Raw genomic sequence first — 23,213 nt, 5'->3', positions numbered from 1 at the left:
GTGTGTGCTCTTAGCAGAGAGGCAGGAAAATACATCTGTGGGGGAGGAATAATTTTATAAATCATTCAGGCTTTCTCTGCAAGTGCTCGTCTTTCCACAGCTTAGTTAGCTCTGCTGCACTTAGCTATTTGCTATTTTTAAGCTGCTTTAAGCTGCACACGCGATAATACTCAGCTCCCTGGTAAAGGTGCACATAAACATGTGCTGGGCCTGCTGCTTCTCTGTTAGAACTAGCAGGTCTCAGTGCTTACAAATAAGTCATAAAACACATAAAATGTATCGACAACATGCATTATTTTAACCTTTTAATTTTCCTTACTTATAATCCTTCTCATAGTTGGGGTCTTATTCTAATAAAGAATCACAGAATCACATTCTGTGATTCTGTGATTCTTTATTAGAATAAGACCCCAACTATGGGAAGGGTTACAACTACAGAAAATAAATATACAAAGAATAAATCATTATTTATCTTCTAATAAAGAAACTCATTCTAATCTTTGATCTTTTAATGACTCAATGTACGTACTGGAGTCTACTGATAGGCTGTTCCTGTGGGGTCGAACCACGCTGTTGACATTAATTTTTTATGGAAGGCACCATTTTCATTTGATTGAGGAAAGTATAGGCAGTAAATAATCCACCCCCCTTCCCCTTTAATTGAAAATTCATAAGGAAAGGTTTTAAAGACCAAAGTAAAATTCAAAGTTAAATGAGATTAAATGAAAACTACAAGGATTTGCTTGACTAATTTAAAAAAAAAAAACAAGGGTGTTATTTGATTGTAGTTCATATTTCTGATTTGTGTGCTAGAGTCTGAATGTTAAATTGATCTGCTGAAAATCCTAGTCAATAAATAATGTGATGTGTTTACATATTTGTTGTGGCTCAGTCTGGACAGGCCACAGTATCTCCAGTCACTTGAAGTCAGATAAAAGATATTTGGGGTTGACATATTGACCATTTTGGAAAAAAAAATTGCCAAAATAGTGTTTGTGACACACAAGGGATAAGCTGATCTCCCCTTTCCTTTTTTATATTTCAAGGAGGAGACCATCAAAGATTCATCAGGTCAGGAAGATGAGACACAGTCATCTAATGACGACCCAGCACCATCTGTTGCTTCTCAAGATCCACAGGAGATAATTCGCCCTCGTCGCTGTAAATATTTTGATACAAGTATGTACAGTTTAGTGCTAAGCACAATAATCTCAATATGATTTATCTTTGGTTGAGAACCACTCTAGTTAACGGAGTGTTCTGCTTCTGAAATATGCATCTTGATCCCTGTAAACACTTGTTTGTTCTCTCTCATCACACTGCTCTTGATTATCATTGTGCTCAAATTAATAAGCAAAAACGAATCCTGTTTTTAGCTGAATGCTAAATCTTCTCTGCAGATCAGGGTCTTTATAAAATTAATAAGCAAAAACGAGTCCTGTTTTTAGCTGAATGCTAAATCTTCTCTGCAGATCAGGGTCTGTATAAAGATGATAGATATTCTCTCTTCTTGAAAGAAAGGATTAAATTTGTGGAAACATTTAAATTTCTACACTTTTGAAAAAAGCAGGCTCTCAGACAGTGTAAATCTTTCCTGACGCTGCTCCAAGTGTAACACCCCAGTTTACCATCCTGCAAACTGGTCTGTAGGGGTGTGCCCTTCAGAAAAATCTCCTTGTTCATGGAGACTGGATGCAGTAAGTGGTCAGTGTGGTCTTACCAGTGTAGTTCCAGCTGCCAGTTTGGGTGAAGGATGTAGGTAAGAACATTTGCAAGCAGGACCTGTGCTGTTCCAACTAGATAATTGCAACTCGGCGCGTGATGATCGTGGCAGAGCCCAGTGGCACCAGTTTAGGTACCCCATCAAAGAAGGTGAGAGTAAAAACTGACATGTACTAGAAACAGAATCCCTGATTTCTTCAAGATCACCAATACAGAAACCTAAAGCATTGAAATCTGAAAAAGGCCAGTAGATTGTTAGACCTGGGATAATGAAGGGAGAGATAACGGTGAAGAAAATGTGCCTCAAGAATTCCACGTTTGATACTGTTGCCAGCATTGTGGACTGATTATTTTCTCACTTGTTTTGTTTAAAAGTTGGGTTTGCATCCGTTTGAGAATGTTGAGCTTGTTTATGTGGCTCTCCCTTTAGAAAGCTCTCATTTTCTTTACTTAATGGGATCTGAACCTTTTAGCACTGAGCTACCAGCAGGGCCATTTGGGCAAGAGATATTTTATCTTTCTTTGGTGGAAGTGACACACTGATGTGTGAATTCCTACTGTTCTATGTTTTAACAAACAAAAGTTAAAGCAAAGGCTCCTTATGACACCTTGTACTTGATACTTATTAGCCATGACATTGTAGAAAAGCCATTTTCTAATCTGTAGTTTATTTTAATCCAGAAAGGCCAAGGAGCCTCAGCAGGTAGCTGTGCAGAGGATTGCAAGTATCTTGAAGTAATTCTATTTTTTAAACAAAGCAAGTGGATTGCATTAGGTTTTGGGGTGGTTTGTTGATTTTTTTTGCAATGTTCAGCTGTGTATAGAATGTAATTTAATGTACAAATAATTGTAGTGCTGATACTGTCACACGCTATACATAAAGTAGCCTGTATCATAAAGAGCTTACCATTTTTGTCAGTCCTTATCCCAAATAATCTATTTTAAATGCTGCTGTGCATCTCTGAGCAGCACATCCAGGGCTGCTAAATCCTGGTAAGATTGAGAAAAGCCCAGTTGCTGATTTCTCACACCTTTAAGTCTACCTTAAATTCAGTGACATTTGCTATAAGGGAAGAAGAAGAGCAGGAACTGAGCCAATTGAAAATGGTGCTGAAGCCCAAACGGGTGCTGAGTATCTGCATAAATATACTTTGAGAAAGTAGCTGTTTGTAGTAAATTTGGCTGTGGATCCTCTCAGCTGCTTCACGGCTGGGTGAGGAGAGGGAAGTTTTAATGAGGTGGTAGTAAAATTGATGGATGTGTTTGTTTGTGCCTTAACTTTTCGGAGCCTGTTGTGTGTGTGCTTTACCCATTCTAAACGTGAACATGGGTTTGAAACCATCAATACTGAAATATCTCATCACTAAAAGTGTCATTTACAGTTGCGTGGTGTTAGGTAAGGTGGCAGTGGAGGGGGGTGGGATGGGAGGCTGGGCTCCTCCTGTCCCCATTGTCACCCAGGAGCTGATGTCACATCCCCAGTCTCCTCGCTCAACTGGAGCTTGGTGCTGGTGTCCACGGGCCCCGTTGCAGCTCATCTTGTATAAATGTTTGAACATTCTCTTGCAGATAGTGAAATAGAAGAGGAATCTGAAGAAGATGAAGATTATATTCCCTCAGAAGACTGGAAAAAGGTAAATACTAATAAGGGCTGTTAAAAAAGCCTATAATTCCTGCATAATGAGTTGCTCTGTTCCCTGGTAACTGAGAGCTCTATAGATCACCCAAACCCTCTCCAGTTTTTCCCCATAAATAAAAGAGTCTTGATGGTAAGAAGCGTTCAAGACCTCCCCAAATAGTCAAAAAATCCATTTCCATATGGTGCCTGTTAACTGTATTTTTAGATTTTGAACAATGAAAGTTTTAAGGGGTAAAAAAAATGATGTGGTCATCCTCTTGTTTGCTAACAAAAACCATCACGGCTGTGGTTGCCTAACTTCTTGTTTCTGTTATTTCAAAACAGGAAATCATGGTGGGCTCAATGTATCAAGCTGAAATTCCAGCTGGCACATGCAAATACAAAGAGAATGAAAAAGGTGAGACTGGGCACTATTACCATTATCTCTATGTGTGAGATTATTTTCTCATGGGGAGAAGGAAAAGAGTTGATTGATGTCCTGTGTCTTACAAAATGAAAAGAGCTCCTTCAAGTGAAAACCAGAGCCATCATCTCAAACCGTAGTTCATCCTGTGCTTCACCATCAGAGCTTGAGTCTTGGAAGGGGAAAAGAAAGATTATATTGCTGACCTATTGCCTTTTGAACCCTTGTATTCTAATGTGGTGATGTACACAGGCTTTGCACGTACCTTATGTTAACCTCCTCACCTAGTCTATTTAATTTATATGAAACAAAATAGATAACAAATAAATTGAGTTGCTGGAATTGGATTAACACATTAGAAGAGGCAGAATGGTACCAGCAGCTTTGATTTTCACACTTTATAACTCTTCAATCATTATCAAGGAACCTCTTGTTCTACTTCTGGGGTTTTTTTCCAGAACCTTTTCCCCCTCCCAAGCAGAGCCTTTGGCTGTGTGCTGTCAATGTAATCAAGTCAGGAAAGGTAGATCCAGTTTAAACCCAGCTCTGACCTTAAAAGCAAATTTTCCTGCCCCTTCAGCCCATTGCTAAGAATTTGTTTAGACTCCAGGTCAGTTTGAGACTGAGTTTGTAGTTTTATATAAGTTAGTTTTTAAACTAAGCACAAAACTTGGTGCTTTCCTAGAATCCAGGCATATACACAAGCAGTAGCAGATGTTTTGCTTTGAGCTCCAGGTTGCAGGAGCTACACCGTAGCCTGATGGAGCTAAAAACCAGGGAAAAAGAGCATTACTCCTGCTATTGACTCCCACTGACACGTTCCCTCAGCTCTGGACTGAGGCGGAAGAAAATGTAATTTAAAAGTATGTGAGAAGTCAGGAGCTTCCATGAAAAGTAGAAAATGGCAAACTTAAAAACGGTCTGCTTTTTAGCTGTGGAGAAGTTGCTCTTTGCACACTTTCCTGCTTCTGGCTAAAAATAGAGCTCGAACTATGTATTTGCCTGGGATGCAGTAAATTCTGCTTTACTGGTCACCTGCTTTTCCTGGTATTTACTCAGCTCCAAATGGCTTCTGGCCTCCAATAATAAAAAAGATATAACTGCTTTATGTGCTGCAGTAACCTATATAAACCAGGTTTTCATAGTCTTGCACACAACTCTTTATAGAACAGAGAACCTACGTCATGGGAGAAAACCATTGAGGGAAAAGTTAAATTTTCACTAATTGTGCTATGGTTATTGTAGTTTTATATACCAGGGGGCGTTTATGCCTTCTGCCACTTCTTTCCTTTCTGCTGCTTTTTGGGTGTAATCATTGACAGGACTCCAACAGGAATATTAATGAAGCTTAAAAAGTCAAAAAAAATAAATATCTGAGACTACGTATTTAGTACTTTGTACATATTCCATTGGTTTAGTCCTTCTCTAATGAAGGGGAAATTCCAATGGTAAAATTCCCAAGCACTGAGAGGGCCAGTCCTTTCCTATCCAGCCTTGTAAGCAAAAGCACAAAAATGCTGGAACTCTGAAGAATAACCACGTTGCATTTCAGAACGAGTTCTGACAAGCTGTGGTGGGAAAGGAACAATCATGTAATTAATCTACACTAAGCTAATTAGGGTCTCTCCGTATGCCTGCAGACCGAATTAGCTGCTACCAAGCAATGTCAGGTTCTGAAAAATCTACAAAATTAAAAGTCTTTGCAAGACACTTAATAATTTAACTTACTACTTTTGATTTTTTTTTTTCTTTGTAGTCTCACTTTCATGTTAAAAATCATTTTTTTTAAGTAGAACTGCATCCAGGTGCCACCCTGACCTTTCCACTCTCTGTCCCCTCCCCGTGGTGGCCCTGCTTTCCCGAGGGGAAAGCTCCTTTCTCTTCTCAGAGATGCTCACGGAGCTCATGGAATCAGTGTCAAACTTACTTTCTTGCTGATTTTTTGTAAAGTTATCTTATATTGAAAACCAGGCCATAGGCAAGGTCTGGACGCTTTCCTGATTCTAGCTTTTTCAATAACCTGAATTTTACTTTATTTTGCTGAACTAGTATTTTAATCCTGCAGAGCTTGTAGGCTCTTGAAAAATAAAAATTTTTCAGAGGGTACGTCGTTTGGCCTCATTTCTCCCCTTAATTTCAGTTCACTGTGGCTTCCCTGCTCTGAAAGCTCATGCAAAAGCTCTGAGAAAACAGTAGAGATTTGGCAGTATTAAAATCCAGCCATCAATTTGTTTTAGAAAGTGTTTTTGGAAGTCGTAGGAAGGTTTTTAGCAACATTTCCTTTCAGAAGCTGTTTGGCTTCGAACTGTCCTGGCACCTGGGTGTCATCGTCCCTGGAGAAGCCCCAGACAAATTCACAAGTGGATGGATGTCTGTTGGGGCTCTAATGGTCTTCCAAGGTTTCCTAAACACTGTCTTCATAACAGAATAAACTCCTGTGTCATAGTTTCAACTTGTTTGTCTTTTCCCTGTGGTTAATTCAGTGTATGAAAACGATGACCAGCTGCTGTGGAACCCCGACTTCTTACCAGAAGACAAAGTGATCGAGTTCCTCAATGAAGCATCGAGGAGGACGGGTGATGAGAAAGGCCTAGATGCAATTCCTGAAGGCTCACATATTAAAGACAATGAGCAGGTAGAGAAGAATAATTAAGATTTGTAGTTTCATATTGCGGAATGAATTATCCCTATATTTCGTTTTACTCCCAAGTATTAAAATTGTGTTTGAAACAGCTTTATTATTCCGTGTGGAAACGGAAATATGATGGGTTTTTACTTCTCAACAAATACTCAGCTATTAACTTGGGCTTAATGTTGCTGTATGCATAAGTATATTTTTAAATATATAAATAATTGTGTATGAATGAGTTCTGTTTTTTCAGCCACAGATTTTTTTAAAGCTATCTGAATGCATACTTTTTTTTTTCTTCATACAAAAAAACCCTATCAATTTTACAAATGTATGCAGTGAACGACAATGTTAAAATACTTTAACATATATATTTACACACTTTAACACATATATTCTTGGTCATGTAATTAGAAATTTGGAAATATAAATGGGAAATAGGTCCTTGTGCTGTCTTAAATTACACTATGGTCATTCAAAGAGGGTTTTTTAATCTTCTCTTAATGGGTATTAGTGATTTCCTAAGTGTGCTTCTGCGGCACAACATAAATTGAGCGGTATCTGGAGTGTTTAATGTGTGTCTTTTCATCTTCCCAGGCGCTGTATGAACTAGTTAAGTGCAATTTTGATACTGAAGAATCATTGCGAAGGCTGAGATTTAACGTAAAAGCAGCCAGAGGTGAGCGTACGCTGAAAAGTTCAGTTTTTATTGTTGAACTCTCATTTTATTCGTTTTCGGAGCCTTAAGCGTTTCCTGGTTTGCTATTATCTTTATACACAAAGGAATGAGAAACCAAGAAGAGGAGGCAGGAGTTATTTTCCTTGCGCATTGATCTGTGGGTTCTGCTTTCAAACCTGTGGCTGCTCCAGAGTTCACTGTGCAAATCACCAGGCAAGAACGATCAAACAGAGAAGATCAGTTTGTTTATTGGTGACCTTAAGAATCAATAAGGCCAAGTTATATTAAGTTCTTAGACGTGTGGCTGAAAGTTATTAGGGGTTTATTCTGGCTTCAGAGGGGCCAAGAATTCCCACCCAGTACTGGGAGCAGCACAATTTCTTATTCTGACTGGAATGAACAGCCTACTGCTCTTGCCAGCAGGAAAAAACATCTCATTCCTCTTTCCTTTTCCCCTGCTTCTTCCAAAAACCAGCAACCAGTTTGAAGCTTGAAGCCCTTTTGTGCTGTGTTCTGGCTGGAAGGAAACCTGCTTCCTGGGTGGAAGACTGGGTCTCTAAGCCCTTTTTCCTCTTTCTGCTTCCTGTTTATTATCCCCACGCGGCAGGGCTGCAGTTATGGACCCTTTAAAACAGCTACTTAAGGCAGCCAAATATCCCACCTACTCACAAGAAAGGAGGCTTTTTATTTTTTGCATTAGTAAGTGACATTTCTGGAGGTGGTTCTCCTTCAGTCAGCAGATGGCGTAAGGAAGTTCAGTACCACGTATGTTTCCTGTCACTTCACTTTTCTTTTTATTTTCCACGTGCTTTTTTGTTAAGTATGTTTTTTTTATTGCATTTCCCTGTTACAGAAGAACTATCTGTTTGGACAGAAGAGGAATGTAGGAACTTTGAACAAGGACTGAAAGTCTATGGCAAGGATTTTCATGTGATTCAGGCAAATAAGGTAAACACTGATTTTAAAGTGTACTTCTCACTCTTTTGTAAAGCAATTTGATTGTAAATAAATTCTTATCCTCAATTTCCTTCAAAAATTGCTGTATTTACTTCTTATTTTTTCTACGTATGTGTCCAAATTGGTTTGTTAAAGTCCAGAATCCTCTATACACGTGGCTATAAAATTCAGAAAAGTGTAAAAAATCCTGCTGTGCTTTCACACGGGAAGATCTGCTTCCCCAGATTCTGGTTTTTAATAGACTGGTGAAACAAACTGGAATATTCCTCCTGAAGCTGTTGCTTGCAGCACCTCCCAGTATCTTCACTGTCCTTAGAAGCACTATTAAACTTTGCATTTAAATTTCTGAGCCTCCGAAATTTTTGAGTCAATAGTTTTCATTATTTCCTACGTTGTATAAAGAAACATTGACTTTGAATTTCACACCTTTTGATGCAAATGGTAGCTTTTTTTTTTTTAATTGGCCAAAACTGTCTTGAAATTCATCAGCACGTATTTCCTAGGTACGAACAAGATCAGTTGGTGAGTGTGTAGCATTTTATTACATGTGGAAGAAATCGGAGCGTTACGATTTCTTTGCGCAGCAGACCCGCTTCGGCAAGAAGAAATACAATCTTCATCCTGGTGTAACGTAAGATGTGCATCATTTTTACGTGTTGGGTCTACATCTTGATTTTATACTGCTCTTTATCCTGTCCCGATTTGCAGCAGGAAAACAGCCAAGGTGTAAGAAAAGCTGACTGGTGGCTATTATATCATTTCTAAAATGCATTTGTTTGGAGTAAGGCCAGCTATTATAAGGCTAATTGTTATAAGGCAAATAACACTATTTAATTTAGTTTGGTTTCTGTTTAAATGATTCACGAATGTTAACATTTCTGCAGATACATGGAGTTTTTTAAATGCTTGCTTTACTTTAACTACACGTTTTATACAAAGGCACTAGTCACAAGTGTTGGATGGCTGAAGGGAACTTGTGGTGTGACACCAAGGGTGGCCATCTGTGGTTTGTGAAGCAGATTGTCACAGAGAGCCACCCAGAGCCCCTGGATTTTCTTAACCAGGTGTCAGGGACTGTCTGTCTCCCCCTCTTCTGCCATCTGGGTTGGGGTTTCTTTCCCATTTTTTCCCATTTTTTCCCATTTTTTCGCAAATTAGTAGACATTTTTGGTTGTTAATCGCTTAAAACATGCTCCGATTCTTTTACAGTTGATCAGAAGTGGTGTTAAGGATTGTCCTTGTCTATACTTTTGCAGATGGGTGTGGGAGTTCAGGGTGCAGTATCAGTTCCAGAATAATGATGTGTGAGGCTGTGCTGCTTCTGGAGTTAATCCAGACTAATACCATCCCTACAAGGGCTTTACCAACCAGCTTTGTTTAAATCTTTTCCTACGAGATTTACTATTGGTGACCTCAATTGTAGGTCTGTAATAGATTTCCGATATGGAAATGTCTTAAACTCTGAAGTTTTCTGTTCACTTTCAACTTGATCCCTTTTGGGGTTGTATGTGCACAGAAGTTATTTACTTTAAAGGGACGTTGGGTGTCTATTTTTGTCAGTCAGGTTGACGGTTGGACAAGATGATCTTTAAGGTCCCTTCCAACCTAGAAGATTCTGTGATTCTGTGATTCTGTTATCGCTGCTGCAGGAGATTGGAAAAGCTTGGTAGGAACCTGCCTGAGAGCATCACCCTCCAAGAATCCAAGTTTCTGCTCCTGCTTGATCTTGTGGGATTTAGCACAAAGATGGGATGAATTTATATAAGCTGGGTGCAGCAATTAGTCAATAAATACGTAATTACTGTGGACAAACCATACATGGGCCAGTTTATACAGGAGATCTTAAAGATGTTGGCTTTGCCAGATATAAATCTGTGTGGTTCAAAAGGTGTAAAATGGGAATTGGTCACACTTGGGATATATGCACGGAGTGATTTTGCACAAGTAACACTTCAAGGGTGGTGCTGAAGGAGCTGTTTCTGTCCTGTCAGAGATTATATGGACCGGCTGCTGGATGAGAGCGAGAGCGCTGCTTCCAGCCGAGCTCCCTCCCCTCCTCCCACCACGTCCAACAGCAGCACCAGCCAGTCGGAGAGGGAGGACAGCACAACCAGCAGCAGCAATCAGAACGGTTAGTGTCCCCCCTAAACCCTCCTAAACACACCTGGTGACCAGCCAGATGAGAAGTTCAGCTCGCTTTTCTGAAAACAAGCCCATTTTACTATGGAATATTCACTTTGGTGGGAGGGTGGTGAGAGCCTGGCCCAGGTTGGCCAGAGAAGCTGTGGCTGCCCCATCCCTGGAGGGGTTCAAGGGCAGGTTGGAGGGGGCTTGGAGCAACCTGGTGTGGTGGGAGGTGTCCCTGCCCAGGGCAGGGGGTGGCACTGGATCATTTTAAGGTCCTTTCCAACCCAAACCATTCTGTGATTTGGTCTGGAGAATAAGTCTTATGAGGAGAGGCTGAGGGAGCTGGGGTTATTCAGCCTGGAGAAGAGGAGGCTGAGGGGAGACCTTATTGCTCTCTACAACTCCCTGAAAAGAGGGTGTAGCCAGGGGGGGTCGGTCTCTTTTCTCAAGTCACAGGCGACAGGACAAGAGGAAATGGCCTCAAGTTGCGCCAGGGGAGGTTCAGGCTGGATATTAGGAAAAATTTTTTCACTGAAAGGGTCATCAGCCATTGGAATGGGCTGCCCAGGGAGGTGGTTGAGGCCCCATCCCTGGAGGTGTTCAAAAGACGGGTTGATGTAGTGCTGGGAGGTATGGGTTAGTGATGGGGATGCTTCTTGTTTGTTGTGTGGGTGTCTATTTTTGTCAGTTAGGTTGATGGTTGGACAAGATGATCTTTGAGGTCCCTTCCAACCTAGAAGATTCTGTGATTCTGTGATTCTATGATTCTGTATTTTTCATACGAGCAGCTACATGATTGCATTTAGCCAGTGGTCACATATTGAAGATAAATCTCCACTCGAGCCTTCCTTTTAAGTGTAAACAGCCTGTTTTGGTCTTCCCCGTGCTGTTAGGGGGGTAATGCTGACATGGCTAACTTTGTGAGCAGTCCCTTACTGGATATTGAAAACAGCTGTGATGGGAACTGGGCTGGCACACACACCAGTGTTTCTCCAGTGCTGCTCTGAGGAGCACCATTAGCTCTTCTTACTAGAGGTTGGGGTGCTGAGGGCAATTAAGGATGGGAGAGGAGCCAGGGCACCCTCACTCCTGAAGTGAGAAAGCCTTCAAAGCAAGGGATGGCCATTGTGAAGCAGCTGAAGGTGGTGGAGAGAGGAGCTTGGGGGATGAATCAGAGTGTGAAAATCCAGTGGGGGCTACAGAAAGTGCCAAGGGGAGGACAGTCTAGGGACAGTCAAGGGACATTTTCTTGGCTTTTATTGCTTGTGAGGGCTTCCATAAACTCCATCATGGCAAGCCTGTCATTTGTATGCAAATAAATCACTCGTTCATCACACAGTGAGGATATGAAGAACCGTATTGGCTTTTTAGCTCAATGGGAGTAATCAGAATTCTGCTTTATTGAGCTGTCCCAGATTGTTCTGTCACTGCTTGTGCTTCTGTTCTCTTTCTTATGGTCTTCCTCTGTCCCCCAGGGGTGTCTGCTAATGGGCCGGGCGAGATACCAAATAAAGACGAAGCAAAACCGGAAGGGTTGCACGTAAACGGACCTACCAGTGGCAAGAAAACACCTCACACGGATCTGGATACAAATGGGTATGAGACTGAAAACCTTTCCGTCGATCCCAAACTTGCTCATTCAGCTTCAAGGAACGAGAACGATTACGAAGAGAAAAACGAAAGACCTCTCAAAAGAAGAAGAATTAACAGCAACGGGAAAGAGAGTCCCGGCTCCTCAGAGTTCTTCCAAGAAGCAAACTCACACGGGAAGCCTGAAGAAGTAGAAACTTTGGATGACTGAATACTGAGAGCTGATTTTATTCCTTGGAGTAATTTTGGGTGTCTAAAATTTTCAGGGTTGATGGGTTACCTTACAAAATCCAGTTCCGTGAAACAATAATTTTGGGTGTCTAAAATTTTCAGGGTTGATGGGTTACCTTACAAAATCCAGTTCCGTGACACAATCTGCTGAGATTTTTTTTTTTTTTTTTTTTCCCTAATACCTTCTAGTTGGCTCTTTTAAGATCTGATTATTTGGGTTTGTTTTTTTTTTTTTTTTTCCAGTGCTGAAAAGCAGTAGGAGAGTATATTTCCATTTCTCAGAGCTGGCGACTGTAGTTCTGGGAATCGTGTCAGGCTTTTAAAAAGATTTGAGGAACAAATCAGTGAGTTTCTGCAAGAAAAAAAATTAATACTCCCAACCTAATAGGTTAAAAAAATTTTTACAGCATTTTAAGAGTTGTAAGAGTGAACAAAGCATCCTATTTGAAGGCAGGGGCTGGTTCAAGTGTTGCAGGAGGTTAAAAATGAAATGGAGAATGGCAGGCACAGAGAAACCGCCTCGGCCCGTCGCTAAGGAACCCTGATGAATCCTGAAAGTTATGAGCACAACTATTTTTATATATAGAAGTTTTAAAAGGTAAATAAACCAGGTCAGGTTTGTCTATGTAAAATTGTTGACATCAATGATGTCTTTCCATATTCTTTATCTGGGCTAAAGAAATACATTCTGTATTTTTCCAGATTTCTTTGTAGCCTTTGAAAGATTTTTACAGTACTTATGTCTTGATTGAACTGTCCTTTCTTAAAACGAAAGCTTGTATAATTTTTCTTACCTTGTACAGTTGGTAAACTTTTATGAGAGAATTGATATCCTGAGTCTAACGTCGGCCTCGTTTTATTTTGCTGAAGTTTTTTCTAAAAAAAATGAAACCCAACAAAAAAAAAACCAAACAACCAACCCCAAACCAAATCAGTTGACTTAAAAAAAAATATAATTATTAGTCACCAACGTTCTTTTCTTCTCTGAAAACAGCGAACAGTTACCAAGAATGGTTAGAAGTAATATTTGATTTTAAAAACATGAGTTTTCTTCTGTTTTAGGGCAAATAGTGATGCTCGAAATGTGTTAAGCACGATGCTTGCGTTGCACAATTTTTTTTCTCGCTTTCGTTAGGCATTTTCTTATTTTCTTTTGAGCTGGGCTAAATCTCACAGCAGCCAAACGCTCCCCTTGACCAACCCGTGTTGGCCAGGATCAGGTGATGGATTAACCATGGATTTCTTTTGCAGTTTTAGTGTCGTTTTCCACATTTCCTCCATCACAGAAAGGGGTGATTCTGGGCATCCCAAACGTGCAGCTGGAAACCTGCTGCCCGAGCTGGGATTTCTGAAAATGAGCAGAACTTGGAGGGATGGGAGCAGAAATACCACATACACACGTAGATACCTTCAGTACATAGAAGTGAGAGGAGGTATGGACAACTATTTTAAGATTAAAGTGCAAGAAATGAAAATTCTTTATAAATTTGTGTGAGGGGGTGATGCTCACGGTCCCACTAGTGTCATTTGGATGTTGAAAGATTTTTAATACCCGTCTTATTTTTTTTTTTTAAGCCACAGCGACACATCTACTATATTAAAAATAGGAAAAAATTGTTCATTTGTATAATTTATAACCTTATCTCCTCCTCCTGTGGCTCACAGGTGTGTCGTTCATTTTTTTAAGCAGTTATTTTTTTTTAAAAAAGTTTCTGAGTCTTCGCGATTCCAATTATCAATGGAATTTAAAAGGTCCTATGGTTAGAAATTGAGGCATCAACCTAAAAAAAAAAAAAACAACTGAAGGTTTTATTTTTCTTCATGTACTTGGACTTTATGGTCATTAATGAGCCCCATCCTCTTTGAGGAGTTACTGGAGTGTGTGAACCTGCTCTTCCCAGGTGAGAGGGACCCCTTCTAAGCTGCCCTCAGAATTAGACAGCAATTCACAGGGAGGTTTGTTAATTAATTGGTTAACGCAAGCCATACGTTAAGTGATGGCTGTTAATTGTACCATCTGGTTAATTAGTGGAAACCCAAGGTATGGCAGCCTTCTCTCAAGGCTGGGGACGGTTTCGGGCTGCGGGTGGTGCAAGAGCTTCTCCCAGTCTTTGCAGCTCAACTCCTATTTTCACTTTTATTTTCTGGTGCATTTTTATTTCCGAGTTGGAAAATACTTCCAAAACTTTATAGGAAAGTTTCTAAGTCAATCGTCTCAGGCTTGTGTGTGAGATACAGCACTGTGTATATTTTTTCAGGAATGTTGCTTTGGGTTTTTTTATCTGTTTTGTTTTTTTTTTTTTTTTTGGCTATACATAGAAGAGACCTGACATTCCGTAATCGACAACTATGTAATGCTCAGCTAGACTTTTAAGCCTATTTAATTATAATTTACGTTTTGTTTATGCTGGTGTTTTATACTTTGTTCATGTTCTTCGAAATGCAGCCACTATAACGTGATAAGTCATTGCACTACTAAAGCTATTTAAAATTCTAGAAATAGAGTAACTTTGATTTCTTTTCAAGAGCTTTTGGTGCAGTTTGGAGCCAGGAAGCGGTTGAAGGTGGCTCCAAACTGGGTTGAAAAGATTCACAATTTGCATGTGACACTTGGTGTGTTTTATGGGGGGAGAAGATTCACCCCATTCTTTAAGACTGGGGCCTGAAGGGAGAATCCAGTTCAACACAACAAACCTGGTATTAAAAAAAAACAAAACAAAACAAAACAAGAAAACAACCAAAAAAACAGCTACACACACACAGAATTTACAAATTAGTTTTATACATTTTTTTTTTCCACACATAGGAATTTTGCACTGTTAGTAATTCCCTTCTCTTACCCCCGCTCCCTGTCTGCAATTCTGAAAAAAAAAAAAAAAGCTTATTAAAATATTTTTTTAAAACCTACTGTCTGCATAAAAAATTCCTGAGTTTCTCGATGAAAAATTCCTGGCTGAGAAGGGTGGGTAGAAGGTGGCAGCAGCGAGGGAGTGACTCCAGAACTGCTGTGGGGGGGGAAAACACCCCCAGGAACAAAAATATACCCTTTTTCCAATTAAACTTTCCAATAGTTTCTTTCTGAATTCAGGTGGTGCCGTCCCGGAGGAGGAGGGCAGTGGGTTAGCGCTGGGTTAGGGTTTTATTTCTAAGTCAAAAAGCCCACTAAGTCCCTGGTTTTATTTAATATCTCCATCCTTAATCATGGCAGAGGAAGAGCAGGCGAGGGAGGAAGAGGAGGGAAGGTCAGGGGTTTATTCAAAGCCAGTACAAAAATACATAGGCACATAAAATCCTTATTTTTTTCCATTTTTTGCTATCATCACTGACATACAAAGCCTGCCATACATTCAGATAAAAAGGTCACCCTTTTAATCACTAAAACAGTCATTTGTAAATAGATTCTATAATAGGAAAAAAACAAAAAAACAACCTTTTTAGTTAATTAATCTCATAGAAAATACTGCTGCAGGAAGGCTGTTGGCTTTCCCAGTGTGTACAACACCATCCAGACCCCAGCACCGAGGGGTGCCTGGTTACAAACAAAATAAGCTTTAAAAAATACTTTCTCCATTTGGACAACAAATCTAACCAGTAGATTGAAAAATAATAAGCAAAAAAAATAAAAATCATCACTTTTTTGACAGAATCGACTCAATGTGGCCAAATTACAAGCAAAAAATACATGATTTGTAAATATTTCTGTTGAGGTGGCTGAAGGAGGGGGGAGCTGCCGGCCCCCAGCACCCCCCCGGCTACTGGGAACCAGTATGGGGACCAGTAACTCCGCTGGGATTCAGATTTCCCAGCACTCTTAGAGAAAAACTCTCTGTAACATATAAAAACCTCCAATATTAAGCACTTCCATACATGTGGCTTCACCAAACGGCAGTTAAAAATTTAACAAAAACCCTCCAGAAATAAATTTTCTTGGCGAGAGAAGCTATTTCCTTGGTAAAAAGGAATGTATAGTTTTACCAAATCTTTTTTTTAACCAAAATTATAGACAATTCTTTTTTAAACCAAAAGACAATGCAAAGAGAGACTTAGAAAAGAAGTGCTGGGCACAATAACCTTTAAAAAAAAAAAATCAGTTAACACTGCCTGACATATTAAAAATCCTGGTTTTTTTAATGTGTCACCAACTGAAGATGACTTCAGTCCATCAGAAGAGCACGGGACAGGGCTTGGCTGAGACTCAAGTGCTGGTGGCCCAGGTGCCACCTCCCCTGGGTGCCAGGTGCCACCAGCCCCATCCACTTGGCCAAAATGCCGGGATTTGAGTCCCTGTTTGAGGATGTTCTGGACCAAGAGATGGGGCTCTGGGTGCTGGGGTCGGGGGGGGACACATCTCCTCTCCTGCAAACCCCACATCTACCCCCTCTTTGGGTCCCAAATGCCCTGTGAGGTCCCTACTAACTTGCCCAAATCCATGGAATTATTAGCCCGGGGTGGTTTGATGGAGGCAGATGGTCCCCTGAGCTCAATGGTGCTGGGTAAAACCATCCCTGAGCCTTGGAAAAGTGACCCCGGGCAGGAGGGAGGGGGGTGAATGGCTGCAGGGCTTTAGAAACCAAGGAGGGGGGCAAACCCAGCTTTAAAAGTGGGTTAAAAGAACCAAAAAAAAACCCTAAAACTAACAAAAGTTAAGTTCGGAGAGCGCTGAGCGTTCACCAACGGGGGTTTGACCCAAAGAAGGAGCAGCTTTGCTGGAGAGGGGTGGGGAGTGGGACACCAGTGTCCCCCCCCGTCCCGTGGGGTGAGGAGGGGGTCCCAGATGGGGCTGGGGACCGGGGTCCCCACCCCCCGCAGCCCCCAGGGAGCCGGGATGCAGCCCAGGATGCTCGGGATCCAGCCCTGGGAGCCGAAGGCAGGAGGGAGGGGGGTGAATGGCTGCAGGGCTTTAGAAACCAAGGAGGGGGGCAAACCCAGCTTTAAAAGTGGGCTAAAAGAACCAAAAAAACCCCTAAAACTAACAAAAGTTAAGTTCGGAGAGCGCTGAGCGTTCACCAACAGGGGTTTGACCCAAAGCAGGAGCAGCTTTGAGGAGAGGGGTGGGGAGTGGGACACCAGTGTCCCCCCCCATTCCATGGGGTGAGGAGGGGGTCCCAGATGGGGCTGGGTACCGGGGTCCCCACCCCCCGCAGCCCCCAGGGATCCGGGATGCAGCCCAGGATGCTCGGGATCCAGCCCTGGGAGCCGACAAGTCCTTCTCCACCAAACCTCAACGTGATTAGAAACCTCTTAATTCCTCACCATCAGGCTTAATTAAGACCCATTCTTGGCCAGTTTATCATCTTCCCCTTAATTTGCAAAGGCAGCAATCTCCAGTGTGCGAAGGGGATTCCTTCCCACCTCCTGCCCCCCCTCAGCGGGGGCAGAAACGGGGGTGATTCCTGGGAAAACGTGAAGTCGCCTCCCCCGGGATCACACGGAGCTTTTGCCTTTAATATCCAGCTTGAGGCCGCCTTCCGACTGCTTGCTCATCTGCTCCTCCGTGAAGGTGATGTAGGAATACACCAGGCTTCCTGCAATACTGCACAAACAACAACAACAAGAAAAAAATCAAAAAACAAACAAAAAAAACAAACAAAAAACCCCCAAACAAAAACCCCAAACAAAAAACCCCCCAAAAACCCAAAAAACCCCAAACAAACAAAACCAAAAAACAAACAAAACCAAAACAAACAAACAAAAACCAACAAAAAAAAACCCCAAAACCCCAAAAAACAAAAAACCAGAAAAAAATAAAAAACAAGGAAAAACAAAACAAAAAAAACCCAAAAAGCCAAACCAAACCAAAACCAAACAACCAAACCAAACCAAAACCAAACAACCAAAAAAACCCCAACCCCCAAAAAAGAACCAAAAAAAAAACCAAAACAAAACCCAAAAAACCAAAAAACAAAGAAACCCAAACAAAAAAACTCATGTTCTTTCTGCCTTCCCCCGTACCACTTGTGCCTATTGTTTTATCTGTTTGACCAAAAAGAAGAAACAACAAAAATAAAAGAAATGTTTGTGCTTTGGTTTATAGTAGATCCTAATTTTCCTTATGAAGTAAATATTCTCCTTTATTTGTTTTGACTAGCAACCATACCAGGACCTTCCCCGGTAGCTTACTCCAAATCTTGCCCCAGAACTCTGAGGACACCACAGACCATTTTGCATCTGCATCTGCCTTCCAAGTTCCAAAGTATCAAAAGCAGTAATCCCTGATTAAAAAAAGAAGCACTGCCATATATGTCAGCTATGATGAATGTTCTTTTCCTACAACCTCAAAGAGATTTTATCTGCATTGAGATGTGAAGTAGACAAGTACTATGAAAGCTGCAGTAGCTGGGGAGGTATCACCAAAGTTCCTTCTTAAAGAAGCTTCCTCTCACTTTTCACTAGAATCATGCATCAGAAGCTTATCTTATGTGCTGGAAAGTGACCATATTTTACTTCTTGCTCAGACAGAGATAACTGCATCTAGGATGTTTATTACACACAAGTCCAAATGCACAATGCATAAAATGTGTTATCCTTATGCAACGAAATGAGAATATCTTTGATGCTATCCACAATATCATCAGACCCCCCCCCCCCCAAAAAAACCCAACAAAAACCAACCAAACAAAAAAACCAGAACAACAAAAACACCAAAAACCCAAAATAAAACAAAAAAACACCAAAAAAAGCAAACAAAAAAAAAACACCACAAAAGAACCCCCACAAGAAACCAAACCAAAACCAAACCAAAAACCCCCAAAATCCCCCCCCCCAAACAAAGGGGTGAGGATGGGGACTGAGGCCTGGGGGCTCCCCCGGGACACACCACCACCTCCCCTGTTTCTCCAGCCCAGGCCTGGGCAGCCCCAGCACCAGGCACCAGAGAAAAGTCAAACCAAGGGCACGGCCATGGTCAAGGATCTGCTCCAAACAGCAACTGGCAAGAAAACTCTCTGTTTTCCACCCAAGATGAGATAGTTGGGTTTAATTCCCACCCAAACGCTTGCGGAGCCCCAGTGCCCGGCCTCGTGCTGAACCACAGAGTGACGGGGTTGGAAGGGATCTCTGGAGGTCATCTACTCCAGAGCTGGACCTGCTCCCTCACTGCAGGGTCCTGCTGAAGGACAGGAGACTTCTCACAGCACAGAAACACACCCAGACCAGAGAGGAGACACTTCCAAAAGCTGTGCTAAAATACCAGGTGAAATAACCTCAAAAAGCATTTCTTTTTTTGCTACCTTTTTTGAACCTCCCCCCCTCCAGCTCTGGGGCCACCACCAGCAGAAGGACATGGAGCTGTTGGATGGGGCCAGAGGAGGCCCCGGAGATGCTGGGAGGGCTGGAGCCCCTCTGCTGGGAGGTGGTTTGTGGGTTTGTTTTTTTTTTGAAAGAAGCATTTACATAGTCAAAATAATCTCATTTTCACTCATAAATCATAAATAAGAGCTGCCAACACCCAACGGTCTTACCTGATATTTAGACCAATGAAGTTCGTCCATGTAAAAATATAGTCTCCTCCAAAAAACATCCCAATATAGGTTATTAAAATATTCTGCAAAGGAATGAGATTCGAGGAACAAGAGTATGAGTTTCTACACAGCTCCAGACAACGTGTGCTCTGGGTGTGGAAGCAACACGGAGATGGAAACCTCGGACACAGAGTGTGGAAAGGGCAAGTGGTGGAAATCCCTAGAGCTGCTGAGAAACCCTCCTGGATGGAGACTGTGGTTGCTGGGGCACCACACGTTGTCCCTTGTCCCCAGACCAGCCCTAAACCCAGAAGAACACCCAGGAGCACCCTCTGGTTTTGCAATGGGGCCCTTGGACCAAGGTGAACCAGAGGTTTGGGGGTGTTTTGGGGTGTTGTGCAGGTCATTTGCCCAGGGGAGTGGAATGCGGTGACCACAGAAGGACACAGAGCTGTTGGATGGGGCCAGAGGAGGCCCCAGAGATGCTGGGAGGGCTGGAGGGAGGGAGGAGGAGGAGGAGGAGGAAGAAGTGCAGAAATTCACAGCAAGACAAGAAACACCCCCCCAACATTGGCTTTCACATCACAGCAGGAAAAAAACCCAAAAAAACCACCCAAACAAAACCCAGCCCAACCCCAGCGTGACATCCTGGGGCTGGGGGAGGGATGGCTGCCCAGGGCAGCATCACCTCCAGCATCAATCCTGGGAAAAATAGGGAAAAATAGGGAATAACAGTCCTACAGGTGGTCCCTTGGGGGGGGCACGGAGATGCTGGGAGGGCTGGAGCCCCTCTGCTGGAAGGACAGGCTGAGAGAGTTGGGGGGTTCAGCCTGGAGAAGAGAAGGCTCCGGGGAGACCTTCCAGCCCCTGCCAGTCCCTCAAGAAGGGGGGCTCCAGGAAAGCTGGGGAGGGACTCTGGATGAGGGAGGGGAGCCCTAGGAGGAGGGGGAAGGGTTGGACCCTGAAAGAGGGGAGATGGAGATGAGCTGTGGGGAAGAACTTGTTTGGTGGGAGGGTGGTGAGAGCCTGGCCCAGGTTGCCCCAAGAAGCTGTGGCTGCCCCATCCCTGGAGGGGTTCAAGGGCAGGTTGGAGGGGGCTTGGAGCAACCTGGTGTGGTGGGAGGTGTCCCTGCCCAGGGCAGGGGGTGGAACTCAATGATCTTGAAGGTCCCTTCCCACCCAAACCATTCCATGACTCTATGATACGGGGGGAGCAGGGAGGCTGTGGATGCCCCGAGGCTTTGCTGGAATAACTCCCACCAGCAGCAGCTCCAGCCACACGTCCCAGCCACGCCGGGCTGGCACGAGATGACACCGGCCACATGGAATTGGGGAGAGACGTGGTGCCAGGCACGTCCCGAGCCCTCGGAGCCCCCACAACAACAGCCAAGGCTTCCCAGGAGCCCCAGGCGATGGTCACCATGGCCACCAGGAGCAGAGGAACCACCTACCTTAATGCAGCCAACTATTGTAGTTGTGAGCGCAGAGTTATACTGAGTGCAAAGAACCGTGGAGTACATCAAAATAAACCTGCAGGAGGCAGAGACCCACATCAGGCTGCGGGACATATTTTTGAGCTGCCCTTCAGCTCAGCAGCCCTCCCTCGTCCCCCCCCTTTTTCCCCTAGAGCCATATTTGTACCAATTTTTGGCTAAACCTGCGCTGAAACAGGGTGGGAAATTATTGCCATCTGCCAGCCCTCCCCCTGGCAGGGTTAGAGATTTAGATATTTCATTTTTTTTTAAAACCCAGAATGGTTCAGGCCCCCAAAACACACATGACTTCTGGAAGGTTTAGACTAAAAATTAGGAAGGAATTTTTCACAGAGTGGTCAGACACTGGAAGGGGCTGCCCAGGGAGGGGGTTGAGTCACCATCCCTGGAGGTGTTTGAGGGACATTTAGATGTGGTGTTGGGGGATATGGTGTAGGGGAGAACTTTGTAGAGTAGGGGAGATGGTTGGACTCGATGATCCCAAGGGTCTCTTCCAACCTGAACGATTCAATGATTCTATGAACGATGCCTCCCTGGTGCCCAACTGCCCATTTCACAGATGCTCCCCAACCCCCAGCCCTGGGAAGAGGGGTCAGAACCCACCACCACCGTGTCTGTCCTTACCCCATGACACACGACAGCGTAAACTGCACCACGAAGAGCGTGTCCGCCCAGCCCTGGTACGCCATGGCCTGCAAGAAACACAGCCCGACCCTCAGAGGAGGAGGAGGAGGAGGAGAAAGTGCAGAAATTCACAGCAAGACAAGAAACACCCCCCCCCGCCCCAACATCAGCTTTCACATCACAGCAAGAAAAAAACCCCCAAAAAACTACCAAAACAAAACCCACCCCAACCCCAGTGTGACATCCTGGGGCTGGAGAAAAAAAATCCAAAAACCCACCAGGTTCTCCCTGCCTGGGCACAGCTTGGGGAGGGGGGGACAGGAGGGGACAGGGGTGTCTGCTGGGCCACCAGTGGTCACCCACTGGGTAACAGTCCTACAGGTGGTCCCTTGGGGGGGCACGGAGATAGTGGCCACCCACTGGGGTGGGCAACACCTCCAGCATTTGCCTCCCCGCCCGTGGAGAGGGATGAGAAATGAGTCCATGGAGTACGGAGCTGCACATAAGTGAGTGTAATAATAATAAATAATAATAATACTACAATATAAATTTAAAGTTTACAGAGCCAGATGCAAATCAGAGGGTGCCCTGACGGGGCTTTGGGGACAAAGTGACCTCCAGAGCCATTCAGCCCAACCGCTGCCCCGCGGGAGGGACAAAAAGCAGCCTGAAGAAGCCTAATTTATTCTAAAAATACTCCGCTCCTTTGTTTTAAGTAATGCTTGGTTTCAGTTATTGCTCTCGCACTTCCCCATTCCTCAAGCCTTACCAAAAAATGGAGCAATCCTGGGGATTTGAGAGCCCAATGTAAGACTGACGGTTACTTTCCGCTCCTTTCTACCCCAAAACCCAGCCTCACCCCATCCTTCACCCCAGCCCCCTCCCTGGTTTGCAAATTAGGGATAATGAACTACTTTAATTGCACGTTTTGAGCGTTTCCCATCTTGCCCAAGAAAGCCAAGAGAGCGTGTCCGCCCAGCCCTGGTACGCCATGGCCTGCAAGAAACACAGCCCGACCCTCAGAGGAGGAGGAGGAGGAAGAGGAAGTGCAGAAATTCACAGCACGACAAGAAACACCCCCCCCCAACATCAGCTTTCACATCACAGCAGGAAAAAAAAAACAAAAAAAACACCAAAACAAAACCCACTCCAAACCCTGCGTGACATCCTGGGGCTGGGGGAGGGAGGGCTGCCCAGGGCAGCATCACCTCCAGCACCAATCCTGGGAAAAATTGGGAATAACAGTCCTACAGGTGGTCCCTTGGGGGGGGCACGGAGATGCTGGGAGGGCTGGAGCCGCTCTGCTGTGAGGGGGGGCTGAGAGAGCTGGTGGAGCTCAGCCTGGAGAAGAAAAGGCTCCAGGGAGACCTTTGAGCCCCTTCCAGTCCCTCAAGGGGCTCCAGGAAAGCTGGGGAGAGACTCTTGGTCAGGGAGGGGAGCCCTAGGAGGAGGGGGAAGGGTTTGACCCTGGAAGAGGGGAGATGGAGATGAGATCTCAGGAATAAATTCTTTGGTGTGAGGGTGGTGAGAGCCTGGCCCAGGTTGCCCCGAGAAGCTGTGGCTGCCCCATCCCTGGAGGGGTTCAAGGGCAGGTTGGAGGGGGCTTGGAGCAACCTGGGCTGGTGGGAGGTGTCCCTGCCCAGGGCCAGGGGGTGGCAC

At 43.7% G+C, this 23,213-nt stretch overlaps 2 protein-coding genes across 2 annotated transcripts in view; one reads left to right on the top strand and one right to left on the bottom strand.

Annotated features, from left to right (window-relative positions):
• MIER1 (mesoderm induction early response 1, transcriptional regulator) overlaps positions 1-14,884 on the top strand; it is a 38,449-nt gene extending 23,565 nt beyond the window's left edge. The window contains exons 6-15 of the mRNA XM_014937620.1: positions 1,047-1,179; positions 3,292-3,356; positions 3,686-3,758; positions 6,248-6,399; positions 6,991-7,072; positions 7,926-8,020; positions 8,533-8,660; positions 10,021-10,160; positions 11,632-12,049; positions 12,117-14,884. Of these exons, the coding sequence (XP_014793106.1) occupies positions 1,047-1,179; positions 3,292-3,356; positions 3,686-3,758; positions 6,248-6,399; positions 6,991-7,072; positions 7,926-8,020; positions 8,533-8,660; positions 10,021-10,160; positions 11,632-11,957 (1,194 nt within the window). The 3' untranslated portion in view covers positions 11,958-12,049; positions 12,117-14,884. The remainder of the gene's footprint in view (positions 1-1,046; positions 1,180-3,291; positions 3,357-3,685; positions 3,759-6,247; positions 6,400-6,990; positions 7,073-7,925; positions 8,021-8,532; positions 8,661-10,020; positions 10,161-11,631; positions 12,050-12,116) is intronic.
• A 1,959-nt stretch (positions 14,885-16,843) lies between these two features.
• LOC106885242 (UDP-N-acetylglucosamine/UDP-glucose/GDP-mannose transporter-like) overlaps positions 16,844-23,213 on the bottom strand; it is a 13,258-nt gene continuing 6,888 nt past the window's right edge. Inside the window, exons 4-7 of the mRNA XM_014937247.1 lie at positions 21,555-21,622; positions 20,889-20,967; positions 19,438-19,520; positions 16,844-17,510 (exon numbers count right to left, since the gene is read on the bottom strand). Of these exons, the coding sequence (XP_014792733.1) occupies positions 17,402-17,510; positions 19,438-19,520; positions 20,889-20,967; positions 21,555-21,622 (339 nt within the window). The 3' untranslated portion in view covers positions 16,844-17,401. The remainder of the gene's footprint in view (positions 17,511-19,437; positions 19,521-20,888; positions 20,968-21,554; positions 21,623-23,213) is intronic.

Source organism: Calidris pugnax, unplaced genomic scaffold (assembly GCF_001431845.1).
Source record: "Calidris pugnax isolate Ruff unplaced genomic scaffold, ASM143184v1 scaffold29, whole genome shotgun sequence".
In the NCBI taxonomy this organism is placed as follows: Eukaryota; Metazoa; Chordata; class Aves; order Charadriiformes; family Scolopacidae; genus Calidris; species Calidris pugnax.
This window is presented reverse-complemented; position numbering and strand designations above follow the sequence as displayed.